The 20,903-nt window shown below is 39.1% G+C and overlaps 1 protein-coding gene across 1 annotated transcript; it reads right to left on the reverse strand.

The window, feature by feature from the left end:
• Positions 1-8,197: 8,197 nt before the first annotated feature.
• cav1 (caveolin 1) lies at positions 8,198-16,955 on the reverse strand. The gene is made up of 3 exons (XM_063479103.2): positions 16,846-16,955; positions 15,711-15,878; positions 8,198-10,227 (listed from the first exon to the last, which is right to left on the reverse strand). Exons 1-3 carry the CDS (start codon positions 16,879-16,881, stop codon positions 9,886-9,888), a joined length of 546 nt encoding a protein of 181 aa, XP_063335173.1. The 5' UTR covers positions 16,882-16,955; the 3' UTR covers positions 8,198-9,885.
• Between the last annotated feature and the right edge of the window lie 3,948 nt (positions 16,956-20,903).

A 20,903-nucleotide genomic window follows, 5' to 3' on the forward strand; every position in this document is an offset into this window, starting at 1 on the left:
CCAATTTCCACTGGAAATGCCTTTTGGTTAAACTGTCAGCAAGGAATTTGCATTTGCACTGTTAAATTTTTATATAACTTTAATGCACATAAAAAACAGCTGCTTGTTTAAGTGAAAATACATTGATCTTTTTCTTTTGCACTAATAAAGTTGTGGAGTTGTAAAGTATTTTGTCTAGTGTCAATTATATCGTCAGTTATATCGTTATCGCAAATTTTCAAATGTATATCGTGATAAATATTTTGGGTCATATCGCCCTGCTCTATCACCCTATTTGTCTATATGTACTTACATTAATGCATTGTATGGCTAATTATGATCAGCTTCCATGGAAAACGCTGCACAGTGCTATAAAGGTTCCTCCAGAATATCAATCTAACACACATAAATCTTACATATGTTACATACACAGCATATTACAATAATATCATTGCACCATGATCCTAAGCAATATGGCACATGGATTTATTTTCAGTCTGCAGAAAATAAATAAGCAGACTGCTTTAAAAGATGCCAGGAAAACAAGTTATTTTAAGGAGGTTAATTATCACCCTCATACTTTAAAGTGTGTTTTTTTGTTAATCAAATCCAGTTACTATTAGAAAGAGAAGATATTGCACAGTATCGCTTTTAACACTCTGTTTTCTTCTACAAACACTGGTCTTGCTCATTGTTAGTCATATTGTTTCCTGTCTAAAATGAACCTTTAGTCACCCATTGGTTACAGTGCTTCCTCACCAGCTATCAAACCCCAGTGCTGGAGGTCCAGACTCCAGATTTTCATATATAGAGAGAGACAGATCAGGCCCCTCATCTTCCACTACCCGTCTCTCAGATATAAGGGCTGTTAATGAAAAAGGAAATCAAAAGATTAAAATCTCACACATCATAGGAAATGGTTCTCGCAACAGATGGGCAGGACTGCCAGTCAATAAGCCGCGTTTTATATCTGTATCTGCCAATCTGACTCACCATGGATGGAGTCAGAACATAGCTCATATCCACACACACTAAAGGCCATCAGTGCAGGTAAGAAAATAATGAAGGAAAAGGAAATAAGCATGCCCAGCGTCTTCAAAATTTAAACCACGCAGTTCATCAATTTTTCTACTGTGTACAAAACAAACAAAAAACTTTGTTGATTTAAAATGTTTGCATCCTTAAGACATGCTCAGATTTAAGTGTATCTGGAAACAATCAAGAATGACTTAAAATATACAAATGCAACATTTTAAATCCCTTCAGTATGATATCTGCTACGTCTATAAATGATTAAAAAAATCCTCTTTCTCTGCTTAAGTAGTTTGACTCTACTTTTAAATTCTCATTCTCCTTATTCTTTTTTGCAAGTAGTTTCTACGATACAATTGAATTAGATTGCAAAATTCCTCTGCTTGCAAGATTCTCTGTTTTCATCTCCATTTCTGCTGTGTCACCCTCTTCTTAAACAGTTTATAGAATGATTCGAGAGCTCTTACTCTCCCACCCTAGTTGTTTATGTGTGGAAGCTTTGACTAAAATAAACCACACTTAAGAGCACGTGAAACTGCAGCAGAGATTCTGGGCTTCATGCTGAATGTCCATTTGCTTTGTTTGTTTTTTTTTTCTGTTTTTTTTTTTCAAAGACATATTAATTTGACAGCTAAAATGTGCAAACTTTAGTGATAATTAATTTGGTAGACTGCTTTACATGATTCTACACCCAGCTTATCTTTGTGCTTTAGTGCCTGAATGAACAAAAAATACTTAAGTCTGCTTCAAACAAATTCTTAGATGAGGATCGTGCACACTTTTGACAGTTTTTAAGATAACAATAACAATAGGGTTTGTTTCTGTTTGCAATACAACCTTCTGCTTTACAAATGGGATAATATATTTATATTATCCAGCACACAATTTGTCATTCTTCTTGCACTATAATATATAATCCTGATATATAGTGTAGATAACCTCAAACTGCCTAAAATGACTTTATATGTTTTTCATGGGTAAGTGCTCAATATTCAGTTTGCGAAAGCTCTACAGTGCATGGTAAGAATTACTGTAAAAAGAAAACATACAGAAATGTGGTTATTGATAAAACAAACAAATAAATGCTACCATAAATGATTTGTGGAGTTCCCCAAGGTTCAGTGTTAGGCCTGGTATTATTTTCTTTATGTTCGCTTTTGGTGAAATCACACTCAAACGCTTGCTTTTCATTTCAGTGCAGATGATATCCAGTTGCATCTTAATCCCAATAATACCTCTGACCACTCGCACATTTTTCCATTATTTTTTTAAATGGCTCAATCTTTGAATATCACATTAGCAAGCTATGTTCTGTTTTTATCATGTATATTTTCATTTGTGTTTTAAAGAGGCTGAAGTTGTCCCATATGTATTTGTCTCATCACAACTGGTACATGTTACTCAGTAGTTACCCTACAGATATAAGTAAGCACAGAATTACACCCAGTTAAAAAGACTAGAGGACTATAGCTTAACTGTCAGATCCATTAAATGTAAAACTCAGACTTTACAATGACAATCTTCTTGTAAATCATATCTGAAAAAAACAAACAAACAAAAGTATCCCTTATTCAGTAAACACCTCTGTGTTTTTCTTGTGTGTGATTGCACATTTTTTTAATTGAATGATTACTGTTTTTCTCTTTTAAATTTTTATCTCCTTGCTTCATCCTCCCCTTCACAACATTGGCTATATAAGCTCCTGTACCAGTAGTTGTTAGTATAACTGTTCAAGATATATCAAGACCAGTTCCAAGGATACCGTGTTTTCTCAGTGTTTGATTGACAGGTAATTACTGAGAAGTATAAAAATAGCAAAGAAGAAGCTAAACGAAGATGCCCTGGATTCACCTTGTAAGCTTTAATGGATCAAGTTATGTTTTCTTAAGAGCTATGCTCAGAGGTCTAAGTGACGTATCGTTTCAAATAGTGCAGTCACTGACTTCTAGAGACCAGGTGTGCTGGAGAGAGGAACATCTGTAACAAGCTTTTGTGGTTGAGTGGGTGGTTCTCTGCCAGCCTTTTTCTTGCTTGATGTCATAGCATGCTTCATCAGTTTCAGCATTCACTGCAGCAACAGCTGACAGAGCATAAGGCCAACAAACAACTCAAATTCCTCCTGTGAAAAAAATTATATGTGTTTTTTCCCTTTGTGTGTGTGTGAAGTCTTGTTTTCATTCAAGAATGGCTACAAAGGAACTTCTGTAAACTCACTGACCATGGCAAAATTAGGAGGCTCGAGGGAATATGTTCTCTACAGGGCAATAAAGGGGATCAAGTAGAGCATTCCATTAAAATACAGTATGGGTGTCTCGTTTTTCTAACATATGGGGCTCAGAAACCATCAGAGATGCCGCAGCGACTCTCACACATATAAAAATGACGCTAATCAAATTGAGTGATATTTTATTAAATTAAAGCTCATCTTTAAAAAAACAAAACAAAACAGATTTTGTCTTTTGGACAGACAAATTTGACATGACACCCTACAGGCAGCTCGTGTGTGAGGTTGGGGCAAACCAGGACAGTAGCAGCTTCCCCGAGGAGTTGTTTGCTGAACACACACGAGGAGAGAACACAGAGGATGGTGTTTACGATTTGACCTGATTTATAAAAACCCTCTGAAATTTGTTTCAGCTCCAGATGTCTGTTAACAGACCAGGACAGCAATGAAATCTCCTAGACAAATGTACATTCAGTCACAGTATCCACTGGTGGTTTTGGGCCAACAGTGACATTCTGCAAGAGATATTATGTATTCTAGGGGGAAAAAACTAAAAATGTTTGGTAGAAAAGTGCAAGAAAAGAAGACTTTAAAGAAATTCTTAAATCCTAGAGCAATATAGACTTCCTACAAGGAATAGAGTTAAAAGAAATTATTGAGACTAGTTTCCGAATTGTCTTGATTGCTTTTCATTTCTGTCAGCTTTGTCTTCAGTGGATTTGAAGTCTTTTGTATTTTGTTACTCATCCCAAAAGCACTATATAAATAAATGTCACTTATTTGCTAAAGTATTAAAGGAGAATGCAAAGTAAATAACTCTTCTTTGTAAGTTTATTTCTGTATAAACCCCTAAAGGTGTAGCACTTTTGCAGCCAAGAGTCTTAAAAGATTTAATCTAAACAAGTGTAGAGATCAATATATCATCTTCAGGGAAGCTGAATGTCTCTCTCTTGATATACCCTGACAGCAACAAATCACAGAATCACCAATGACTTCATGCTGTGACAGGAAACAGCTGTTGACTCTCCAGCCCTCCAGGTGGTTTACTTCACCTGGTCTCCACCTTTCAACTGACAAACACTTGTGATGGTGATTAGTCATTCTGACCTGAGGAGAAGAGAGGAGACTGAACCTCATGTCTAAGTCATGTCTGATACCTCATTCATTTACAGCTTATTGACAGCTGTTCATTTTTTTTCTGCTGCAGTTCTCACTTTGAAAAAAAAAACAAAACAAAAGAGTTTATGTATGTTTAGCCAGTAATGACCTAATTCAAGTGGGAAAATGCATCAGGCAATAGCTAGAGGCCACTCTCATAATAATACAGATACAGATTTACTCATTCTCAATAGTCAAAACCTCTCAAATATGAGGGAAAACAGCAAAAGTAAGATCAAATAAATTAAAACCATCAGTGCAATTTTTGTGGTCTGGAATGTTCTGACGTGGCTGGAATAATATATCGTTGGAAGAAGCTGAAACCCGGGCACAAGATCGAGCCTGGTGGCGTTCGTTTGCCTCCCGATATGCCACATAAAGCATGGGAGGATCTAAGTAAGTCTAAGGAATGTTCTAAATATAAGTGGAAAGCCTGGTACATCAGTTCTTAAAACATGTGTGAAAGCCACTTATAGACAATTGATAGACTGATTGCAATTTTTCTGTCTTGTATTGTCTCAGTTACATATTTTTTGCAATGGATGGTTCATGGTTTTAGGCAGTATGGTAGTGCAAAATTTAGCACTGTCACTATACAGCAACAAGGTTCCTCTTTGAACTTTCTAGTCAACTTGGGCCTTTCGTGTGGAATTTGTATGTTATGTGCCTGATTGGGAAGTCTGACCTCCTTAAACAGTTTGAGGACATATTTGTTAAACAATTAGTCATTTTCCCTCCTTGGTGTCATGTGCCTTGTTAGTGTTACAAGATCTCAGGTGTGAATGGGGAGCACGTGTGTTAAATTTGGTTTTATTGCTCTCACATTCGAACTTGCTCAGTGTCACAGAGGCTGTCTTTAGAAAATAGATGTATTAGTGCTGCTAGCATTGCTTCAGAGGTTGAAGGGGTGGGGCGGTCAGCCTGTCAGTGCTCAGACCATACACTGCACAATGCATCATTGCATGCATTGGTCTGAATGGCTGTAGTCCCAGAAGGAAGCCTCTTCTAAAGATAATGCACAAGAAAGCAGAAACAAGGCAAAAACCGTTTGCTGAAGACAAGCAGACTAAGGACATAGATTACTGGAACCATCTCCTGTTGTCTGATGAGACCAAGATAATCTTATTTGGTTTCAGGTGGTGGGAACCAGGTGAATGGTCATGGTATAGTGCTGCATGAGTGCTGCCGGCACTGGGGAGCTACAGTTCATTGAGGGAACCATGAACCCCGGCATGTAATTTTACATACTGACGTAAAGCATGATTTCCTCTCTTCAGAAACTGGGCTGCAGAGCAGTATTTAAATATGATAATGACCCCAAACAAACCCCTGAGATGACCACTGCCTTGCTCAATAAACTGAGGGTAAAGGGTCTTGACTGGCCAAGCATGTCTCCAAACTTAAACCCTGTTGAGCATCAATTTGGGATGAGAGGAGGGAGACACAACAAAAGACACACGATACAGTGCAATATTTGCAAATCTCATAAATCCATATTTTATTGACAACCGAATATAGAATATAAATTTTTAAACTGAGAATATATACCATTTTAAGAGAAACATTGGCACACTTTGAATTTGATGGAACCAACATGTTGTCTCAAAATAACTGGGGTAAAAAAATAATATTTCGTAATTGTTTAACACTTTATGTTAATTGTAATACAAAGTACAATAATAGATCAGACAACAAAACAAAACAAAACATGAAACTAACTTCAGAAAAACCGAAAGTAAAATAAAGGCCATACAAAAAAAAAAAAAAAAAGACAAGTCCAACAACATAAATTATTAAGTCCTGTTAAGGTTGAAGACACAATAAAGGTGCAGAGCGTTTCCTGTTTAATTGTCCATGTACTTTTGACCACATATTGCCAATATGCACTTCTCTGTGTTTTCCACTAGAGGAGGCTGTTGCATTTTAAAAGCTGAGTGATGCTCCTCACAAAGTGAGTGGAGAGACATCAACCTACATGTAAAACCAAACCGTTCAAAATCATCCTCACAAGAACTTTAAATTAATTTTACACTTTTGAATTTGCATATACTCAAATGATGCATTGGGCAGGAAAAAAAAGGAAAAAGCATATAGGATGTATGACCACGTATATGGGGGTCCATCTTAACCTCAGGCACAGACAATGCACAAATCAGCCAATATACCTGTTCAATTAAATATTGATGTTTCAACAAATTTAAGCGCATTACCTATAAATCATTTATATTTTATGTACATATGTCAAAAATATTCAGAAAACATGCTTTTGCATTTTAGGGTTTTGAATGGAATTTCCCCTACCTAGAGAGTAAATCTTAAATGTAAATGAAATTGAGATTCACAGGAAGTTTAAAATGCAAATTTCCAAACACACAAGAGATAAACTTATCGTTGCTGCACAGAGATGCACTGGGCTTGTGCTGGGGGACAACGCCCCTGCTATGATGATGTACTGTTAGACAATTTTAAATTTGTAGACTTGCAGAGTTACAACTTAAAATATATTTATATATTTATATTATTTTTCTGTTTTTTGGGTTTTTTGGGGGGGGGGGGGGGGGGGGGGGGGTTGTAGCTTTTTAACAATCCCTGTGTGGCTAAATAATGTAATGATTTGCATGTTTACCTAACAAGTGAAAGACAAGGCACGACTCCACTGGGGTTCATGAAGGGGATCTGGCTTTCTCCATAACTCTAATATGATAACCTAACACTTTTTCTATCAGTGTTATTCAAGACAATAATGTACATCCAGCTTGGAACATGATTTAGCTCAGGTCTCAGGTCTGTTTCAATAGGACAGTGGCCCTGTGCCCAAAAAAGTCCCACAAAGAAACAGATTCCAAGTTTGGTGTGGAAAAACCTGACAGAGTGAAAGATGAAAACCCCTGACCTAACTCCATCCAGCATCTCTGGGGCTTATTTCTCCAGTGTTGTGGCTGAATCCCTGCAGCTGTGTTCTAAGATGTGCTAGAAGTAGAAAACAGGCTTTAAAAGCAGCAGATTCATGGCAGCCGGTTTAGTATGAGTTATTTAGTCTTGCATGGCTGTAATGTTTGTTTGTTTGCCCACATACTTTTGTGATGCAATATTATAGAGATGTTAGCAGCATTAAGCAGCTCATCAGTGATTCCTTTTTTATATTAATTTTATGTTTAAAAATGACTTAAAACATATTAAAACAATGAACCACTGTTAAGTTAACATGACCTCATTCCTCAGATGTAACTGCTGAACAATACTGTTTAAAGTGTGAATCCAGGTCTGCCTCGGGCAGCATAATTATGTGCTTGCTTACTGTAAATTAACTTGAATACATTTAAGAGAGTGGACTCCAGTCTCACAAGATTTGCTCAACACTTTATTTGTTTTCCAAGTAACCATGGAAATGGTGTGCCAGGCTCTTGGAGAAAAACAGCCTATGGGCAACACTGGAGGCATTAGGCCTTATTTACAGAGACAGAGATACAAATAAATACTAGAGAGGGTTTGCAGGGCACTGCTGCTGGAAATGATTTTTCTGTTCATCTCTCGCTCCAGCTTCATTCTTACTGTATGTATTTTTTTCCACAAAAGTAATCCCAACTGGCTGGTTTCTGCACTGCACATCAATGAAACCAGTCACCGAGTATCTACTGTGAATCATTACACAATTAGATTTGCTATGACTCAATATCACAAGTATAAAAGAACAAGCAGCCCACTGTTAGGTTCTGACTTTCATGGGGAAGCACATGCTAGTGATCACTTTATCCATGCTTGTAATAAAACTGTAGGTAATAAAACATAAACAAATGCACAACGGATTATATTAAATTTTAATGTGCACAGCGTGATATGGTACAGTAAAAGCAAGGAAGAAAAAAAATCATTTCTTATACAAAAATATCACCTTTGGAGCTTTAAAAAAAACCATCTCGATTTGATATTATCATCCCTGTGAAAAAACAGCAGGTAGACTAAAGGTGATATAGTCAAAGCGAGCTTAGTGTCTCAGTTAAACACAACCCTCTCTCCACCCCATTCTCACCCATCCACAAATTCACCCATCCTGGGGTGGGAGGTGTCATTTTAATGCTATTTAGCATCGTGTCCACAGTCAGGAAGCAAGGCCACATAACAAAACTGCAGACAAAAAAACAAAAAAAAAGGAAACCGAAATGGGGAGTGGGCACATTTCACCAAACATTGTCTTTATTCCAATGCATTAACCTAAGTACCACAATATGTGAACATCTCCACACGAGCTCCTCACTGCACAGCGTTAATCTCCAGTGTGCAAAATTAACTGCTTGCACTCTGCTGTATTAGGAAATGGAGGAACATGGAGACTTTCATTAGTACTGTTCACTACCAATACTTTTCTATAGATTAGTGCACTGGAATCATTTTGGAAGTCTTGTCTTATGAATAAACACCCATACAGTACATACAGGATATCAAAACAATGGCACTGTAATCAAGCCTCCTCAAGTTCTTCATTTTCATAGTGTAGAGAAAAAAAACTCATTCACTATGGAGCTATGATGATAAAACGTGGAGCCTGAATGAAAAATAAAAAGTCTAAATTTGTCTTACAAAAAAAAAACTAACAAAAGAGTAAAAAATAAAATCAGGTTCTGTAAGATTCAGAGATTCTCTGTCAGACTTGAGAAAATTCATTTGAGGCAGAGGCGAAGCAAAAAGCTGGTGTAGAGAGCGAGTGAGCGAAGATGCAGATAGCTTCAGTCAGGCTGTGTCACGGGCGCGGTGGACGGTGAGCTGCTGGCATGGCGATGCAGGTACATGCAGAAACGAGGGCAGGTTCAGTGTGTCAGACTGCTGGAAAGCAGGGCAAAGAGGGGAGGGGTGGGAGGTCACTTTAGTGGGCGTGTGGGGCAGAGGGAGGGGTGCTTCTGTGCTGCTGGCTCCATGTGGTTGTTCTTTTTTGCTGAGTCAGACAGAATTTGGCAGCGTTCACTCGTTCTCCCTGTTTGAACCTATGCAACCCCAGCATCCCCCCCTCCCGACAATCCTACTCTGCCCTACGGCTCCAAAAAACAAACACAAGCGTGAGAGGTTACAGCAGATGCTGACGTCCCTCTTCGCACGGATCGATCCATTTGAAAGGCTCTCTACAAAGAGTAAGAATGGAAGGAATTTACACGATGTAGCAAAATTAATAACAAGATATGGAGCTTGGCTGCCTGCTTGACAAACTTAACAGTGAGAAATAAAAAAAATACTAACGTAGACAGAAAAAGAAAAAAACAGGAGAAAACAGCTGTTAGAAAAAGGTGGGGTTAGGTGCCATGTCACAGCACCCCTTTACCTCTAAACAACCACCCAGCCCCCACCCCACTCTGGAAAAGTCTCAACACATTTTCCATTTATTTTCTTTGTCTTCTTTCGGTTTTTTTTTGGTTGTTGTTCTGACTCCCCTCCCATCTCCATTGCGTCGCCCCACCCCATTCTTCTGGCCCTCTTTTGAATCCTCCTCCTGATTTGGGATGCTACACCTCCTTGGTCATCCTGACTCGGATGCTGCTCAGGCACTTGCCCATGGCCTCGAAGAACGGGTCGCAGAAGGTGTGCACGCAGATAGAGAAGACGCGGCTGACGCAGTGGATCTCGATCAGGTAGCTCTTGACACACGGCACCACGGCCCAGATGTGCAGGAAGGACAGGATGGCAAAGAAAATTCCCCAGATCAGCGCCAAGGGGATGCCCACCAGTGCCGTCAGCAGGCGGTAGCACCAGTACTTGGTGACAGTGAAGGTTGTGAAGCTGGCTTTCCACACACCGTCGAAGCTGTAGGTCCCTGCGGGTTCTGCAATCACATCTTCAAATTCAACCTAAGGAAGATGAAAGTGGACGAGTTAGAAATTGCTGGTAAAAACTTTGTATGAGAATACAAAGCTTTCGGTGAACTATCCCTGTGTGAAAAATGGAATTTTAAGACACACAAAAACATATCAGCACCACATTCAGCTGAAACTCAACACTCTGACTTGTTAAATACCTTCATCCCATGCCAACAGAGTTTCACAAGAGTTCTGATATGGCGCAAATGAAACCACTACGGAAACTTTATCGCTGTCAAATCCGAGCTCATTATTTCCACACAAATCAACTTCACTCCCTGTTAATATGTCAGCTTCGCAGAGTTGGAGGGTGGGATTCTTGACAAGATTTATAGCTCTCCTAGCAGCGACTGGTACGCAATCCAGCATCTGCCCCACCCAATACACTGACTGCACAAATGCTATCTCTGGTATCAGCTTCAGTTTCTGAAAATCAGCCCAGGGGCTTTTTTTCTCCCGTGCCTCCTACATTGGAAATGACCGGACACACAGAAAAAATAGGAAATGTTACTGGTAGATGAACTGTTGGGCTGTTGGGTTTCTGCTACATCCTCCATCTCCTGTTAGGTTTCTTTTTAATAGGAAACTCAATGCAAGTGTGCACAGGCTGATTGCTGGTGTTTAAAGAATGGAGGGAAAAGTGGCATCTCAGTGCTTATTCAACCTACCTTCCTCTCCCGGTCAGCCTCTTCCTCGGCCTCTGAGCCCCAAATCAATATTTATTTTACAGTTACTTGGAGACTGTGTCATGTCAAAGCAGTTGGGCTACTGGGGTCTAATAGCTGCAATACCAATAAGTCAAGCAGATAATATCTAGTGTTACACTAACAGTGAAATGGAAAAGTGAAGTGCTTCATTCCTAGGAGATGCACCATCTGGAAGATGTGACTCCTGCTTACACAAACTGTCTGACCTTGACCACTTTCAGATCTTACTAAAAAGTGATACAGATTTTCTGCAGTGTATTTATTACTGTATAGGGATATTTATTGATAATAGCAATAGTATATGTAACTGCCCTTAATCCAGAGCTGACAATATATAACCTTCTGGTATTTTTTAGATTTAAAAAAATACATATAGAAAGTTAGAGAGCTATACTGGCATAAGCTAAATAAATAATGCATTTCTTTCTCTCCTGTTTAAAGTAGCATAAAATAGAAATTTAGATCTAAAAAATAGCTCTCCTGCAACTCCTTCCTTCTATTTTCTAAGCCCTTCCCACCAGTCAACTTGAAAATATTTATCCTCAAAAATCTTTTTAATATTTTCACTTTGCTTTTAATCTTTCCTTTTCTTGCCATTATTATGTTACATGTAATGTAAATTTGCAGACTGTCAGTAATCGGTTAAGATTTGCCAATATAATAAGAATGTTCCAAGTGGTTTAATATTACGTAATATTTTGTATTACAAATAATGTGATAACAGCAACCAGAGTGCAACTTTTATATAAAATCTGGAATAAATAAACTGGATTGAAGATTCTAATTTTGCAACAGCATCCATACATCAGAAATCTGTAATATAATGCACGGCTCCAAATCACATACTAGTCACTGAAGTTCATAACAGTGAGTGTCTTAGGACTTAATGCCATGCTGTTATTCTTTATGTTGGGGTGAATGTAATACTTTTTACAGTCCTAGCAAAAGCACTCCTCACATCCAGGGCAGCCTTTTTTTCTTGCCTTGAAACATCAGCTTGTAAGTCCAATTCTTTTATCCTGAAAGCAGCACAAAGCGTCTCTCACAACACCAACTGGCGAAGCTCACTACAGCCTTATAATATAAAACTGACTGCAGCCACAAAACCAGCCCGCCGTCCATTTAATTTTTCCACAGCTACAAATTTTAAAGTGGGCCAACTCGGCGCCAGTTTCCAGAACTTTGAGACTAAATGAGAGCCTTCTGCAGAGAGGCACAAACAACCACAGCAGGGTGGTGGGGAGTTCCTGACATAAAATGGTGCTCTTTGGTGTTTTTCCTGGGTTTTTTCTTCTTCTTTTTTTTAAGTATTGTTATTCATTTACGATTCTGAGGAAAGTTATCATTACTACCTTTGCTGTAATTCAGGAGAGGCTTCCTTTGTAAGCCACTCAAGTGTTAAGTGGGATTTTGGCAAGAATGCTGTTTGAATTCCGACTGTCCAAAAGTGATATGGGCATCCCTTATAGAAAACATCTGTTATCCAGTTATGTTAGGCAGTTTAAGCTAATTATTTACATGTTTAAAGTAGGATTAGGGACTAGCAGTTCCTGAATGAAGAACATTCAGTTCAATAAGCAAATAAGCAAGTCACATTAAGAAAATAACACTTTTGTGCTAAATAAAAAAGGGGACCTCCATTGAGAAGTTTGATATGAAACAATAGAGTCTCGAGGCCAGCGTGTGACCAGTCAGCAAGGCAACTGTATTATTGAGTAAATAAGGTCATGTTCTATTTCTGGAGCTCTGTCTTAAGGCTGTCGACTATGCTTGAATAGACAAAGTGGGCTCCAGGAGAAGAAGGTCAGAGTGCAGTGCTCTACAGAACTATTTGGAGGGTTTTAGTGGTCAGTGTGTTTGATTTTAGGTGGCAGAACACAACGATTTACACACGACTTGTTTTGGATCAAAACACAAGCTTATACCACAATATAAAAGTGTCTTGGAATGATTATTGTTATTATTTGGCGCCACACGAGTAAAAATAAAACGGAATCTTTTGCATGTATTTTTTGTCATAGCTCTACACGCTTTGTTAGATTTGCATGCCATTTGCACGGAAACAAATCTACACTGAGTTTGAAAAGGTTTTAATAGCGCATGATGTCTCAGCCCACACCAGAGTGCGTAGGCTTATAAAAAGCACAGACATTATCAAAGCAGGACATGTGAGCTTTACATACAACAAGATCCCATACCCAGAGGCATCTGTAATCAACTAAAAATCCCAGAATGAGGCAGATAAGTAAAAATACCACTAAGAGTGGACCAAAAATAGACTTTGCAGTCCTAGTGGGAGTGTTTCATTCCTTTCAGTTTTACCATAGAGACTTCAGATCTGCTGCCAGAGCTCAAACTTTTCACAACTCCCTCTAAAAAACTTTCTCCAGTGGGGGCATTTTCAGTCTTCTCGCTACTGGTCCTAAGCTCCTCCTCTCTCCCATATAAAATCCCACAACTCCTCCAGATGGAAAAAAAAATCATTGCAGGAGAAACTCCAAACGAATGGCAGTAATGGAACTTGTTTGATGTGGCCAGGTGATTGAGGCCAGCTGCAGCAGCAACAGGAGTGCACCTTTGATTATAAGAATGCAGTGTTTGTGTGTTTGTGTCTGTGTGCTATCTAAGCAGTGTGTTTGAATGCGTGCTTTACAGATTTATATGGTAGTCCAGCATTTGAGGGTTGCATGTGGTCATGGTGGATTGCAGCGCGAGCGTCGCTGGAAGGGATTCCCTGCTTGTGTGTTTCATTGGGGCATACTGAATGCACGCTTCCACTTGGCTGAGCTGTTTCACTGACCTCAGAGCACCTCAGAGCTGCTGTATACAGCACACTGTACAAACTTATCAGTGTTTACTCTCAAAATCCAGAGGGAGGCGATGAGTACCTAAGGGCCTCTCGTTATAAAGTATACCCAGAGGCTTCTCTTTTGGGATTTATTAACTCAATATGAAAGTTTTTTTTTTAAGTATAATCTATTACAAAGAAGGATTCTGATACTGTCTCTAAGTCGCAAGAAGACAAGGTATTAAGTATTACTATCAGTTTACTTTGTATTATTAGTAAACATCTATTACTACCAATAGATGTTTACTACTGCTAGTTAAAAGCTGAAGGTTTCAGGCGTCTTACGTTAAACGCTGCCTATAGCATGTTCATTTTTACAGTGTATGCACATGTGTTGTCAGGTCATTTCAGCAGCAGTCTGTTGGCTTGATTAGCGAGGGGTGGGACAATCGTGAAGCTGCATTCTATTCTGAGACTGGAAGGAGAGTCTGACTCACTGTCACAATGGAGGAGAGCAGGGAGAGAGCAGCCAGAGAGTGGTGGAAGAAGTTGGGATAGAAGCAGCAAACAGGAAAACTAGAGAATGAGAGTCTTTTTCTTTCCAAACCCAGCAACAAATATTTTGAAAAAGCGTTTTCATACAAAAATGTGAATTCATCATGTTCATAGCACATTTTATATAGACTTGTGCGTCATATGGGAAAAATGCACAAACTGGCAGTGACACACATGCCTCTCAGACAGTGATAAATTCCATAAAAACGAAGTGTTTTCAAATATTTAACGAGAAATAGAAGACAAAATGTACTTGTTTGGGCAGGTTGTATGTGAAATGAGTGTCATGTAATAACAGAAAATTAAACGAGCACAACATTTTTAATGCATTCCTTGTATATGTGTATTATGGTTGTTTTAATCAAAATGCTCTGTCAGTATGTTTTCATCAGTCAATTTGGCAGGGGATGAAACTTTACCACATTTATATATATTTTTTAAAGAGAAAGGTTATATTCAGTAGTTATGGTCTGATTAGTTAAATCAGCAGCAATGGGCACTTATTTCTACTGAAAACCTTGTATTTGCCAACAAAAAGAAACAAATGGACTCACTCCTCTGACGCAACTATAGGCATGCGGGGAGGAAACGGAGGGGGCAGTGGCAGAATGGGAGGAAAGAAGGGAGGATAAGGAGTGGTGAGGGATCCCCTCATACTAATCGCCCACTTGGGTGTTTCCCTGTTTTAACAAGGCAGAGTTCAGGCATTTCAAAGATCTGACCCTTCCTGAACACGCAGGGAGCTGCTTGACCCCACTCTGATGTAACCAGATGCACCAGCTGGAGAGGAGCACCGCCGGGCGCACACGGCTGCTGCTCCTCTCTCCCACACAGATGAATCAGGTGGCTTGCAGCGCACCACTCCTTTGCCGCTATAACATCTCTCCCTGTGCGTTTAACAAAAATAAGTACTGAGTATTTATCCGACGACACTTCTCTGTTATGGACAGAATTCTACTTTCCCATTAGACAGGCGTGTGCATGCGAGGACTGTGGGAAATGTGTGTTCCAACAACAGGAAATTGGTTATGTTTCCTCTGTTGGAGCGAAGTTGGGACGTTCACGTTTCAAGCCCACTCCACAAACAAATGTACACAAGGGGACTGCATGCCATTGTATCGCCGCAGCTCAATGATCTTTAATACGTTTGCAAAGCTTCTTCCTAATAGGGGAAGACACTGAGTGGTAACACTTGCAAGGCGCATAGCAAAGGTGCGCAAAAGAACTGCATGCGTGTCCGACGCGCAGATAACCTGTTTGACAGCTCATAGAAATAAAATGGACATCGTTTATCAGAGATTATTTCAGTTTACAGCGCCTGTCATACAGGTAAACCCTGTGTAAACTCGGGAACAGGTGGTTTCGGTTGCCATGGACGAAAAACATAAAGCTCAGAAGTTACCAGTCTTTGAGGTTTAACTCACCTTAACAACGTCGTCGTTTATGTGTTTGGGATCCCGGTTGACCAGGTCGATCTCTTTGGTGTGGACATCCTCCATCGTTTTCTCGTTCAGACTGTCGTTGTCCATGTCTTTGTTGTTGGGTTTATATATGTTCCCTTGTTTTCGGATAAACGGCGAATGCAGAAACTCCTGCAAGGAGCCGGGGGAGACAGAAGGAGAAGAGGGTGAAGAGGAGAAGGAATAGTGTGTAGCGCGCTGAGAGAGAGAGCGACTGGAGCTGCAAGTTACCAGGCTTCCACACAAACAGGGATGGGTTTAAGTGAATAGAAAGTAAAGTACCACACCCCTTCATCCAGCCGCAAGGGGTCCTCACCACCCAGACACTAATCCAGTATGTTAACATGACATACAGTTGATTCAACGTGTAGTCTACCCATGGCAATGGAAACACTTTTAAGAAAAGTGCAAAGGCGTTATTTTTAAATATGAGCGAATCTCCAATTAATACTCTTCCTACACCAAAAATATATATTTAGAAAGTAAAGAAAATCACGAATTCAGTTATATTTGCAATGTCATTTGTAATATGTTCACATTAAGTATGCAAAAACTTACTGGACCTGTGGTTTTTTATCATTTAAAAATGCGTAAAGACCCCTTTGGCTTCTATGATCCTCCTCAATCCTACGAGTCAAGCACCTTATGTTATTACGCACACCACACGACTTCAGTTGTCATTAAAGGACAGGGGAGATTTGTGACTGAAATTCAGAATTTTACGGTAAAAAAAAAAAGGATTTGTTTCCCCCTTGTTTAACGCATGGAAATGTACAGTTTAAATGTTTGTGCGTAAATAATCGGTTACTGTGCTGAAAGAGGACTTAGCAGGTAAAATCCTCACACCCACATTCTAATGTAAACTGCATCGACCTTCGCATTCTCTTAGCCTGTGTGGGAGAAGTGCTCATGACTGGGTGCCAGAGCGCAAGATAAGGACTGAAACATAGCGCGCTCATTTTTCCCTCGTGAACGCATTTTTTTTCTTTTTTTTTCTTTTTTGAGGGGGGGGATAATCAGCTTCTGTAAGAAAAGTAAATGTCAGCTACAAACAAACAACCACAAATTAAAAGAACTATAGCTGAGAGCTATACTTTACCTCTTCTGTCTCGCCGTCCTTCAGTCCTCCTGTCATGCTGTCCTCACGTTTGGAGAGATTAGCACGTTGAAACAGACAAAAAAAAAAAAAAGGATAATATAGGAAGCAGAGAGGGAGGCGTGGATGCAAACTGGGAGGACGGGGTCTTTCTCTCAGAGTCCTGTATAGTGAAGTTATTCCTGCCCTTTTTGTTGGACGTGACTAAAATTCAATGGACAAGCGCGTACGGGGAAACCTCCAGTGTTTCCTCGGATACCGCAGAGCGCAGATGGGGAGTCACCAGTGAGCAGACAGGAGAGCCACCCTGGAACCTGCTCGGCTGGAGGAGAGACTGACGTGATCTCAGACTGAAAGGGTGTTTGTAGCCGGCATGGAATTTCTTATTTAGGGATCACAGCAGAGTATAATAAGTTTTTTGTTCAGTGAAACGTGGGAGTTAATTGAACCTGGCAAGGTGTGGACACTTGCCATACCTTAGCCTACGGGGAAAAATCCAAGTGGTTATAATGCATAGAGGGAAGAAAGAAATATGTAGTTCAGCTATTTCAGCACATCTAAAGTCACGCCTGTCATCAGCTGCTTCATAAGATCACATTTATATTTTGGTTAGTGAACCCAGTTTTTCAAGGTGTCAGCTTCATCAGGTTGTGAAGTCGTGCTGGCCACTCTGGTCTGTTTACATTCTTGTGTCAGCTCATCGTGGAGAGAAGCCAGCTGGCACCCTGCTGTTTTCAGCCAGAGGGACTGCGATAGAAACAAATTTTAGGTGCGTCTCACTGGCGTGTCAATAAAAGAAACGGGTTGGCAATGATGAAGTTGTTTTTACATTTTTCAAAGCTCTCATTTGCTTTTAGTTTTAGAGCAACATGCACAGAGATGTCAGCTCTTGCCTTCCTCAGTGTGAAAGCTTATCTCAGTTCAAGGAAGAGTAACTCCTCTTTGCTGTTTATTTTGAGGAGCACCTTATTTCTTATTAACTCTGGGCTATTCATTTACTATCTTTGTTCTGTAATTATTCTGTTATTTAATTTAAACACTTTGCTATCTACTCTATCTCCAGGAACTTAATTTCAATTGTTTATTGATGATTGTAGGGCAAATAAACTATTACAAACAAAACTGGTGTGCATTTGTTTGTGATAGCAACTTGAACTTAAGGAGCAAGAAAGAAAATAATACAAATTAATAAAAATTAAAACCATTTTTAATTCATTGAAAGTTATCTATAAACAAGGGAGGCAAAAATGATTAAAGTAGATGAGTAATTGGGAAAACTGGATGAATATTTTCTCGTAATTAAACAATTGTATTAATAACAGTAATAGCTAATAGTATCTCCACACAGTGGAAGTAGGTAAAGTGATGAATGATTAAAACTAAAGGCTAAAAGCTATTGATGAATTATTACAAGACCTAACCACTACTGAAAAATTATTAGTTGAACATAATAGCTGAGAAAATATTGCTGTGTGGCAGGCAGGGTTGGACACAAACACAGGACTCAGAAAGCCAGATGGAAACTCAAAAGCAGCTTTATTGCTGAGAATCATAATACGAGGAATGAACAAAGAGAGAAACCTAACTTTGAGACACAGGAGAAAGAAACACACAGTTTGGCAGAAGACAAAGGGAAAGCCAGGCAACATACACACCAGGTAATTACGGAGATAGGAAACACCGGGGAACACAGCTCAATGGAATCTAAGGAGACAATGGGAAGCTTAACTAACACAACCTACAGGAGATGAGTGACTATCAGAATAAAACAGGAAGCAACAAACACTGAGACCAACACATGTGAACTTCACACAGCGGCAGGAGATAAATGCAGAGACATGACTGACTAATGAGAAAGGGAACACAAAAGATAATAACAAAAGATGACATAATCTTATGAGAAACACAGACTGGAAAGAAAGGGAAACTAAGAAGCACAAGGAAACATTATGCTGAAAGGACTGGATGGAGAGCTAGAACAAAAACTGTATCTCAAAATCCAAAACAAAACAAGCTCACAGAAAACTCAAAACATGCCAAAACTCAAAACGCTGGGACCATGGCAAATATATACTGTAAGCTGAAAATATTTCAGAAATGTTTAAAATGCATTTAGAGGTTAAATAGTATAAGCATGTCTAAATTGTTGAAAAGGCTAAAAGTAATGCATAAATGCTCAAATCTGTATGGAAGTGAATAAATAGCTTTGACCAAACTCACCAGTGACAATTTGATTGTTTTACTCAACTTTTCAATAAGCAGGTGTATAAAATTCTTCAATAAATTCAAGTGGAATGAGTTCAAGTGGACACATTTGAACATGGCACCATGTAGGGATACAGGACTGTGTTGGTTCCAGTTTAATACAATTACAGTAAAGTGCAGATGTATAAAGTCATACAAGACACCAAATAAAATTATTTTTAAAAACCTGAAGCACTAATGTTTCCTTGGCGCATAATGTTAAGATAAAAGAGTGCACCAGTGAAGGTTCTGTAGACTTCAGTTGTTTGCATTTTGCTTCATTGTCTCTGCAAAAGAACAAGTCTGGTGTAGGCATCATTTTTCTTCTTGCTTTCATTTATTATGAAGTACTCTAATGCTTTTTCTTTTTGTTTTTTTTTTTAGAAAGCTATTATATGAATAAACACCTGGTTAGCCTCCTTGAGTTCACTGGGTGTGGCACTGAAGTGAGATCAAAATAACCAAATGAGCACCTGCTTCAAACAAAGATGTTACTTTGCTGAAGCCTGGAAGAGAAGCTTACACAAACTGCTACTAACACTGTGGAAAATATTAGCAAATTTAAGTAACATTTGTGCAAATGAGATTGCACATTGTGCGCTAGCATGACTTTGTTTATGTAAGCTGAGGTGCAAAAAACATTGTGAACTGTGTCAAACAATTCATCCAGTACCAGTGCCAGAGGTAAAAAGTCATGAGGATATGGAACTTCAACTGGATTCATTACACATTAGTGTCAATTGCTTAGAAATTACAAGTAAACTTATTATAATTTGCATTTGCGCAAAATTAAGTGGAAACAATACTAATAGAAATTCTTGAGTATCAGGATGGAGTTAACTGTGATAGGAGAATAAACATAGCCATAAGGGTATCAGGTCAATGCAGGATCATTTTTTTAATTATTGCTTTTTTACACATATATGAAATGAAATTTTTACATTGCATCATATACATAGGGCAGCAAAAGCAGTGTGGTACTTAGCACCATTACCTCAGAGCAAGAAGGTCCTGGGTTCAAATCCAACAGCCAGGTGGGGCTTTTCTGTGTGCAGTATGCATGTTCAACTCCATATGTCCCTGTGGATTTTCTTCTGGGTGCTCTAGCTTCCTTCCAGAGTCCAAACAAATGCAATAAGTGGTTGTAGTTGCGAATATGAGCATCAGTGCTTATCTATCTTTACGCTGCTTATGTTCTAATCCACAAAGAACAAGAGTTGGAGGTCAAAAGGTCAAAGTGAAGAAACTCTTTGGCTTGCTTTAGGCACTGGTTGGTGGAACACACCAGAAAACAATTTCAGTGCATTCAGACGTTCCTTTAATTTCCTTGTAGTTATACAATAATACAGTGTTCTGTTTCAGGCTGGGCTGTGATTGGCTAGCTGAAGCAATTTACCAGACAAAAAGAGAAATGCCAGACACAACAGCTCAACTTGCACCTCAAAATATTTTATAATTTTAAAACTCAGCTGTAGATGGACAAAGTTCAAGAGAGAACTGTGTTTGAGTCTCTTCATTTGGTCAAAGGGGAACATCATGAATGTCTGGATAAGAGAACACTCTTCATAAAAAACAAACAAACAAAAACACTTCTGTGTAGCATTATGAGTGTTAATGCCATGCAGGCGTGCAAGTCTAACAGCTAAAGCCTCAGGTCATGTTCCATCAACGCACAGCTCATCTTTGTATAGGAAAGTGTGTTATGAAATCTCAGCAAAGTGATTTATGAGACTATTTTGGCACTCACCTGCACATCCCAACCACACTCATCTACTGTGACAGAAAGAAGAAACCACACACAGAAGAATTACCTTAAG

The sequence above is a fragment of the Pelmatolapia mariae genome, linkage group LG7 (assembly GCF_036321145.2).
Source record: "Pelmatolapia mariae isolate MD_Pm_ZW linkage group LG7, Pm_UMD_F_2, whole genome shotgun sequence".
Lineage (NCBI taxonomy): Eukaryota > Metazoa > Chordata > Actinopteri > Cichliformes > Cichlidae > Pelmatolapia > Pelmatolapia mariae.

Bases quoted from the DNA above. Each gene is read 5' to 3' on its own strand.
- cav1 (XM_063479103.2), bottom strand. From the start codon at position 16,881: ATGACAGGAGGACTGAAGGACGGCGAGACAGAAGAG. The intron at 15,879-16,845 runs GTAAAGTATAGC...GGCTCCTTGCAG, and splicing joins AGGACGGCGAGACAGAAGAG to GAGTTTCTGCATTCGCCGTT. The intron at 10,228-15,710 runs GTGAGTTAAACC...CATCTTCCTTAG, and splicing joins TAAACGACGACGTTGTTAAG to GTTGAATTTGAAGATGTGAT.